Source organism: Nematolebias whitei, chromosome 21, assembly GCF_014905685.2.
Source record: "Nematolebias whitei isolate Nwh7 chromosome 21, NemWhi1, whole genome shotgun sequence".
Taxonomy (NCBI): Eukaryota; Metazoa; Chordata; class Actinopteri; order Cyprinodontiformes; family Rivulidae; genus Nematolebias; species Nematolebias whitei.
This window is the reverse complement of record NC_056518.1, coordinates 26930630-26940119: the sequence shown is the minus strand read 5'-3', so window position 1 is coordinate 26940119 and position 9490 is coordinate 26930630. Positions and strand designations below refer to the sequence as shown.

Sequence of the window (9490 nt, the reverse complement as noted above, 5' to 3'; positions counted from 1 at the left end):
ACAATATGAGGAGTAAAGTTAAACAGATCGAATAGTGCAAAAAAAATGTTATGATGTAAGAAATATCAAAATGTATGGGATTTTTGAAAAACAAAATTTTAGCAGCTTAAACAGGCACAAATACAGCTTCCTCCAACAGGCTTACTGGTTCGTTGATGCTGATTATAACACGGGTTAGTTTCTTTAAAGGTATGTGTGAAAAAGCAAAACAAAGTAAGTTGCTTTTATTCCAGAAGGTAATTCTTAAAGTTTGGATGCATGTATGCTGATGATGAGGTACCTTTTAGTTTTATTTTTTCTTGCAAAGCAAATAGATCTTGTTTCCAGCCATTAAAAACAGGAGCACGTCCTCGTCTGTCTTGTTCTTCAATACTCCTATCGTCTACCGTAGCTCTGTTCCAGCCACTGCCGCACATCCTTCAGGTTGTAAAAAAATGGTCCCTTCCCTCCCAGGTAGGCTATTTTTCTTTGGTGCACTATACACACCCGTTCGTTGGACACGCCGTAAGCCACATTAGCGTTATTGTCCATGCAGTCAGCCACTAACTGGCACTGAGGTGGCAGGGAGAAGTGCTCGATGAGTTTGCGAGCAGCTCCCATTCTTTCCTCCAGGTTCTGGTGTTTGCGGAAGCTAAAAGAGCAGGGCCCCATCGGAGGGGCCACCCAGCCGTCAGATGGGTGAGCCTCATCGATGTAAACCAGCAGAAAATCTGCCACGTCACTGAAGTCCTCCACAAGCTGCCGGAAAGCAGGAAGGTGGCTGATGAAGGGGGGTCAGGTGGCCGAGCCAAAGTTGACCACCAAGGGGCGATCGGATGATTCAAAATCCAGAAGGCGGCATTCGTCCTCGGTTTGGATTCTGGTGCCTCGTGGGACATTAGTCACATTACTGATAGTGCTGTTCCACCGGGGTCCATCAGGAACCTTCACCACCTTGGAGTTTGGTGCCTCACAGCCAAGTTTCACCTGGGGAGGTAAGAAAATATTGATGTTTACTTTTCATAGCCTTGGACGATGACCTTTTTCTTTATTCTTGTCCTATAAGATGCAGATGCTGCAATTGTTACGATGCTGTTAACAGATCTTGAACATGCTATTGGGATTCAGGGAATAACAGTTCCAACAGTTTGTTTACATCATTGATGAATGAATGTTTTAACGCCAGAATTGGGTATGAAATTCCACAGGGTTCTGTTCTCGGACCAGTTAACTTTGTTTTGATTATTAAGCATTGGGCAGCATGGTCTGAATTGTCGTTCCCATGCTGGCAGATCTTTAAGTTGAAATTAATTCCATCTATGGTAACAATCAACAAGTTTAGAAGTACATCAAACCTTAAAGGGATAATCTGTTCATTTTTGAAATGATGTTCTGTCAAGTCAGTAGTTGCGTAGCTGTTGTGATATTAGCCACAGAGCAAGAAGTGTAGGGAAAAAAAGGCAGAAGCCTTCATCCAGGCTAGGCTAATGTCTATTTTTGATTTATTATTTAGGCTTATAAAACAGCTCTTTCTCAAAAATGACACACCAGTGAAAAAGAACACTATATTATATCTCAAACACTCTATACTCCGACACTGTCTGTTTAGTTTGTGACTGTTTTCTTAAACAATCCACCTGATCAGTACATCTAATCAGTCTAAATGTTTACTTAACTCCTACATATTTGCAGCTTCAACACCATTGGCACATAACAATCTGTGTATGTTCAGCAGACACCCACTGTGGATTAACACAGACATCGACTGGTTTGAGGAAACTGCAACAAATTAAACTGTGCCATGCAAAAGTGCCGAGGTTAAAGCACACCAGCATGTGGTTTATTAAAATTAAAAGACAATAAAACTGAAATTTAGGAACTCACAATGCACAAAGCAGAAAATCTGAGATTTTTTTTTTCTTTGAGGATTTTTTGTAATTCCTTATGGTTAGAATAAAAAATAAATCTTGTTTATTTAAACTTTACTTTTTTAACAGGCTCCTTGTGAAATAAAAGGCATAAATTTTTATTATAGTTCTCTCAAATCCCAAGCTTTGTCGTATTCAAAAGAACTTTGGATGCCATGCTTTGGAAATAAACTCTGGATTAGGTTCAGTCTGTTTTCTTCCTTTTCATATGGATTCTTTCCAGCTGTTCAATTGCAATAATTTGATGACTTTAATGCCAACAAGGGTTAAGGCAAATTAATATAAATCTAGACTTTAAGTATCCACAGATCCTGACAAAAGTTTGAACATCTACCGTACTTGTTTCTCTTTTATACAGAGAAAACAAAGGCAATGATGGAAAAACTATTTTACCAAAACATCTGGAAGAATGTAGAGAAGTGTTTACCAAAGTGAATCAGACTTTTGTGTTGGAGCTAGTGCAAAGAAACTAGAAAACAAAGGAAACCAAAGAGATGGAAATAAAAGTTTGAAACGCAAAGAACAGAATTTGAACCAAAGGAAAGTTTGGCGTTGATTTAAAGTGTCCAGATGTGGAATATTAGACTGTGAAAACACATCTGGAAACATGTGGAGAATATCACAGCATCCTGCATCAAAACTGACATCTATTTAGTTTAATCTCTGCGCTAAAGGCAGAGGAGCTTCTATGAAAGAAGGCACTGCACATCTGTAGGGAACTTTACCAACACTTGTAACACCTGAACACTTGTTTGCAATCAAATTCCAGATGTGGCGTTTCATAGCTTTCAAGCAGAGCAGACTCACTGGACATAAAGGGTGTTGGAGGACGTGGATATTCTTCACGCAAGGTGATACGTGCAAATATTGTAAGTGTGGGTTTAGGTTGTATCCATCTTGAATCATGTGGTTCATCGCAGCAGGTGATAATTATGAGATCAAGCTTAAGCTGCATCATCACAAAGAGGCAGGAGTTAAGCAAAGATACAGTTCAAACCTTTCAGCTCCTGCTGTGTGGTCCGATTCACACAAGGCTTCACAATATGTGCATGCTGCAGGCATCACAAATGATTTTATTTAATATTTTACACCCAGTCCGGCATTTACATGAAAAGATAGCTTGTGGGGAAACCAGCTAATCAAGATGTTAATTAAAAAACAGATGTTAGCAGGTGATTATAATTAGTTTTTGTTTTTTTATTCTCCAAAGAAGATTAGTTTAATAAAAGGTTGGTTTGAAAGCTGAACAAATACTAAAACTAAAGACAGATTTCAGAGTTATAGACAGTGATGTATTTGGGTTGTAAAAATAATTGGTACAACTTTACAAAAGGATCATTGTATTACACTTTTTAATATAGGCTACTCATAATTTAATAATTACTTTATGAGGATTTATAAAAACAAGGTATAAATCAATGAATAGGACTAAATGAAGAGCTTTACTTTAATCCATTTCAGTAACTGTTGCTATTGTTTTATATGAAATGACTTATTTTAACTAAATGAAAACGTAATCATGAATAAAAGTAAAAAATCGGATGAGGTCAGTATTGTCCTTTAATAATTGCACTAACTGTTTATTAATGGTTTATTACGTCTTTACATCCTAATTATTACCTGAATTAATTTTTGTAGCTCAATCATCCAGGTAGATAACAACAAAAATGGTTAAATCATGTCATCAGGACCTTAAGTGAAACATTTCGTCCACCATCCAGAGGACTTAGTCTGCGGCCTGTCAACCAAATATGTCCCATACGTAGCCTTCATTACTGTGTTTCAAGCTAACCTCCCGTTCAGAAACAGGCTTTTTAACACGTGCAAACAGAGCACACCCATCTGAAACCATCAATCATCATTAACAGCAATCATTTGTTTTAGGTCAGGTAGCCAACTTGCTACTCACAGAAACGGCCTGTGGACATCCAAGGCCAAAATTGTTCAGAAAAAAAGTTTTGTAAGCTCAATCATCCAGGTAGATAACAGCAAAAATGGTTAAGTCATGTCATCTGGACCTGTTTCTTTAAGTAAAGAAACGTTTCATCCACCATCCAGAGGACTTTGTCAGTCTGCGGGCTGTCAAACTCTTAAAGAAACAGATTCAGATTATATGATTTAACCATTTTTCCTGAATTCATACTTATACCTTTGTGGAAAGGGAGTTTCGGCAATTTAACTGTTATTTCAACACAAAATTTAAAAAATTATACTTTGTAAGCTGAAAATATTTTATTATAAAGCAAAACCAGTACATCAAATGCAAAATTTCACTGTTTCTAATTTCTTGCAGTCTTACTCAGGGATGAAACACAAGATTTGTGTAAAATAATAATAAAACAGGAGCTCTATAGAAAATAAAAGAAAACATTGATTTGGGGAATCTTTCGATACGGAACAAAACGGACCTTTTTAATGTTGGTCCTGATTTTTGTTCTGCTCCTCAAGTCAAACAAGTTCTGCCAGAAGAAGCCAAAGTCACAGTGTGCGGGCCGAACCGGGTCAGGAGGCTCACCTGCTTGTGCGCGTCCAGCAGGAAGCTGTTCCAGATGGAGCGCAGCCCCTCGGCGGTCAGCATGCGGCGCCACTCTCCGCGGCGCGCGGGGCGCGTGCGGCTCGAGCGCGTCACCGCGCGCTTCACCAGCACCACGGAGTCGTACAGAGCCAGGAAGAGGCAGTTGGAGAAGAAGCCTGGCAGAATCTGGAGTGTGACGAGCAGGTCTCCACTCGCGCTGCCCATTTTCTTCCCCTTTTTCTTCATGCGACGATTCAGAAAGTTCTGACCCGGTGCCGGCTCTGATCCGCTCCCCTCATTGTGGATCTCCTCCGTGGACTCCCTGAATCCCTGGGATCAGCAGCGCTCTGTGAGGAGGATGGAAACTGTGGCTCCTGTCAGGCCTCTGGGCTTATGTTTGCAGAACGATGCTGACGTCAGATGGCGAGGAAAGCCCCTGTCTCCTCCTTCCTCCCCTCCCTCCTCAGGTCTTCACCTCCACACTTTGTGTGACAACTGCACACACATTTTACAGGTCCACATCTAACATCATACATGGAATTACAGAAGATGAATGCAATGTCTGATCCTTTATTATTGAGTTGGAAAGTTGGTGGTTTGATTCCCAGTTCTCCAATCATCAAGTTGAAGTGTCCTTTGGCAAAACGCTGAGTCCCAGTTTACAGCATCTGTTGAGGCTTAAAAAGCAAAATACCATCATGGTCTTTGAGGTTCAGATGTGAGTTTATTTTTTTGTTTCTCATCTTGTTCTGATATTCATAATTATGCACTTAATTGTTAAAGTCATCGTTTATTCTCAGAGTTTGCTCTCTTGTTTTTCATGGTAATCTTTACTTCTTATCTTCCCACACCTGGTTCCAGTTTGTCGGTTCAGACATTTATTTGTATAATTTACTTCCTCAGTATTTATTGTTCCGGGTTTTAGATTCTTATCCTGGTTTGCGTTTTGGGAACCGTCATGTCAAGTCTTGTTTCACTTTCTTCCAGGCGCGGTCGCTCACTCTGTTCTTTTGCACACCCTGCCTGGCAGCATCCTTTTTTGTTTTATTTTGTTTTAATTTGTTTTACGTCTCTCTCTTACGTCTGGAGTTTTGCATTCGGCTGTTTATTTCTCTCCAGCACATTTATAATCTCATTTTTAAAACAGCTGCTGTAGCTCAAACAGAAGTTCTTGCTAGTTCTGATTGACCCAGGATGGTCCAGACTTTAATATAAGCTATATTATAAATCAGAGAATATTAACTTTATTAATGATGTCTGGTAGTTCCATATTTAAAAATACTATTGTTAAGTGATGACACCAACCTTTTACTCCTGCAAAAAATTACGAATACTTTACAGTAAGATGTTTTTGCAGATCCTGTGTAATTTCCTGCATTGCTTCAACCACCTGTGACTGGTGCTGGTCCAGTTCTTCTTGTCTCGGCTTCCCAGCCTCTTCTTCAGGTAAGGGATGAAGACCATGACAGCAAGACAAAAAAAAAATGAGATCATAATCTTATATTTTGTTTTACTTCTCGACTATCTGTTTTGGCTTGGGTGCAGAGTTCATCAAACTCCAAAACCAGTTGTTTTATGGTTGAGTGGGCTTTTGAAACCTTGAAGGGCAAGTTGTTTGAGTTGCTGTCAGATTAGATGGTGATGAGCTGAGGAAAGAACTAGAGCTGTGATAATTAATCCAAAATGTTTCCTTGTGTTTTAGTTTTCTTATAGCTCTAATCACTAATTGGATTCCCTAAAGGATATACTGTGTATTCTCTTTAGGGGAAGTCTTTCAGTCATGATGCTGAAAATGTAATCTTCAAAAACTGACCCATACTAAGTTTTCAAGAAGTTGGAAAACTAGTCCTATTGTATTTCTTTAGTTGCATTTTTCTTAAGCATGCTGCCTAAATTCTGATAAACTACCATCTTCTGTTTGATTCTGCTGCAGCTTCTGTATTTTAACTGATCCATGCTCTTCCAGCTCTTCTGGGAGGACTCCAAGGCATTCCCATTTCAGCTGAGTAATGTAGTCGCTCCAGTGTGTCCTGGGTCTTCCCCGTGGTCTCCTTTCAATCAGACATGTCCAAAGCACCGCCCTAGGGAGGCCCCCAGAGAACATCCTTACCAGATGCCCAAACCACTCCAGCTGACTCCTCTCGATGTGGAGGAGCAACCATGTTTCCGTGTTTCTGCTCTGAGTCTCTCCCAGATAACCAGACTACTCATATCTCTAAAGGAGAGTCCAACTACTCTGCGGAGGAAACTCATTTCAACCATCTTTCTCTTCAATCTAATTCTTTTAGTCACTACCTGGAGCTCGTGACTATAGGTGAGGGTAGACCAACCGGTAAACAGAGAGCTTTGCCTTAAAGCTCAGGTCCCTCTTCACCACAACAGACCAGCACAAAGTCGCAATACTGCAGATGATGAGTAAAGTTGTTTAGTTTGTCGACGTTGTCTGATTGGTGACATATTTCCACCCTGGGGCGCAAAAATCGTTACCCATAAACTCTCGTTAAAAGTTGTACATGCACAGTAACTCCTCTTCAAAAGAAGAGAGAGGACTATTTTGGGGCGCACCTCTCCGCAACTTGATTTGCATGTCATTCACCACCCTCCTGCGGTGGGAAGGTGGGACTCCCAAAGCGGGGCTGACATCAGAGCCTCTGTCATAAAGTTTGCCTGATTGACAGGGTACTGCATGCAGCGAGGCTAATGCTTATTTTACTGCCATAATTTTAGTTAATGTATTTTATCTTGCAGTATGCATATTTTTCGCCTCATTTGGACATTTATTTAGAAAAGTTCTAGGTAGGAACTAATATGCGGGATGTTGGTTCCACTGGGGCACAAAAAGGAGAAGCACTCCCTGGTGAAGCATGAGTAGCAAAACAAGTGTCAGCAGAAAAGGCCAAAGTGAGTTAAAAGAGTTAAATGAATGCTTGAAATAAGTTGTAAGGACTTCGTTTCGCCCTCTAAAAAGGGTCAGCCAGCGAGGTATGTTTTACATATTAGATATATATCATTTATTTATTCATTACACCAGGGCAGCACGGTGGCGCAACTGGTAGAGCTGCTGCCTCTCAGCGAGCAGGTCCTTGGTTCAAACCCTGGTCCAGGGGCCTTTCTGGGTGGAGTTTGCATGTTCTCTCTGTGCATGCGTGGGTTTTCTCCGGGTACTCCGGTTTCCTCCCACAGACCAAAAACATGCACGTTAGGCTGATTGGTAACTCTAAATTGTCCCTAGGTGTGAGTGAGAGAGTGAATGGTTGTTTGTCTCGTTTGTCTCTATGTGGCCCTGTGATGGACTTGCGACCCGTCCAGGGTGTACCCCGCCCCTCGCACAGTGATTGCTGGACATGAGCACCAGCGACACCCCGTGACCCAAAATGGAATAAACGGGTAAAGATAATGGATGGATGAATGGATATTCATTGCACCATCAGTAAAAGAGCAAATTATTGATGTTAAGAAGAGGTGGAAACAAAAGCTTTATTCTGCTTTCCCTGCCTCCTTTTTCAAACATCAGGATCTGACCCGACATGGATTAATACAGGTATGACTGATTTAAAGCTTTTTTTGGAAAAGGCAAAGAAGCATGAACAATCTGGGATCCACATGGAAAATGCACTGTGAATAGCCATGTTTGGGAAAATAAACATTTAATCTCAGCTTGATGAAGGATACAGGGTAGAGATCCGTAAGCACAATGAGGAGGTTGACAAAAACAGGCACATTCTATCAAAAATAATAGACTGTATCAACTTCTGTGGTGCATTTGAACTTGCCCTGCGTGGCCATGATGAAAGTGAAAGCTCAGAAAATCTGGGTGGTTTAGAAGATGGGTGGATTTTGTAGCATCACTGGATGCAGTTCTACTGTGCATGAGCAATTTAGTTACCAATTCTACATGAGCACCTGCAGACTGCCACTGTGTTTTTATTTATTTTATTATGTATTTATGTGCAAAAAGTAGAACACTACATGACATTATAATGTTGCTTTTCTTGTTTTCATTCATGCAAATACACTAGTGTGATACCTTAGTACCGCTATATGTTTTGGTATGTATCTATTTTGGAATTATAGCCCCCCCTGGAGAAAACTCCACGAGCTGCCACTTGTGTCGACCCACTGTGTGGTAACCTCTGTCCCCTCGTCGATTCGAGGAAAAGCACGTGGCGGTCATAATGTCAGTAAATCAAAGTCTCCGATATTTGTGTATGGTGCCTGTCCGGTACAGGCAAATCCGCCAAATCAAACATGGTCTGTAGACCTTGAATCCCTTGAATGTGGGGAGATGTGAACCATATCATTTGAACTCAATGACCCAGGCAAGAGGAGAAATCTTCCACTGTCCCTTCAGAAATGGAATCCGTCCACAAAATACTGTTGGGAGGTCTCTGGTACTGCATCACTGGGTGTTTGCTGTAAAATTAGGCTTAAAGATGAGCTAAAGGATTATCTGTCCTCTTACATTTTATCTTTACTCTCTTATATTAAGCATACGAGCTGCAGCTGTTGGTCTTTTTTTTTTTACCATTTACTATCAATCAATTCAATCGTCGAACCCTTCTGTCTGTTTGTGTCTTGGCAAATCAGCCAAAATTCTATCCACTTAACATACCGAATTGATTATTTTAAGCTGACCTTTACATCGTCTTTAACCTTTCTGGGATTTTTGATATTTTTAGCAATGTCCAAACTGGAATCTGGAATCACAAATGTCCAAGCTTCATCTTCAACTTTCACCTGGAGGGTTCGGGCACATGTACAGCTTGTCTGCACACTTAGAAAAATGTATGATACAAAAAACCTAATTTATAAACTCCATTCTTATTTTGTTGAAACGTTTCGTCCTTCATCCAAAGGACTTCACTAGTCCAAGGAACCATAACAATCTCAACACAACAAACAAAGTTTTGAACCACTTTAGCTATGGCTGCCCCAAAGGAGTCGACGGGGGAGAGTTCAGACTCCAGAAACCATCTTATCACCATCAAACTGGTTGGTCCACTATGTGAGCATGCTGCTTATGGGGCTGTTTGTTGTGGCTCCTTGGACTGAAGAAGTCCTTTGGATG

At 40.6% G+C, this 9490-nt stretch overlaps 1 protein-coding gene across 2 annotated transcripts; it reads right to left on the bottom strand.

Annotated features, from left to right (window-relative positions):
• Window positions 1-292: 292 nt before the first annotated feature.
• On the bottom strand, window positions 293-4647 carry dio2 (iodothyronine deiodinase 2). Of its 2 annotated transcripts, XM_037695446.1 has the most exons (3): window positions 4423-4647; window positions 877-966; window positions 293-846 (listed from the first exon to the last, which is right to left on the bottom strand). In XM_037695446.1, the coding sequence occupies exons 1-3, from the start codon at window positions 4645-4647 to the stop codon at window positions 376-378; spliced, it is 786 nt and encodes a 261-aa protein (XP_037551374.1). In that variant the 3' UTR covers window positions 293-375. The 2 variants fall into 2 exon arrangements, with proteins under 2 accessions (XP_037551374.1, XP_037551373.1); XM_037695445.1 differs by having other exon boundaries at window positions 293-966.
• Between the last annotated feature and the right edge of the window lie 4843 nt (window positions 4648-9490).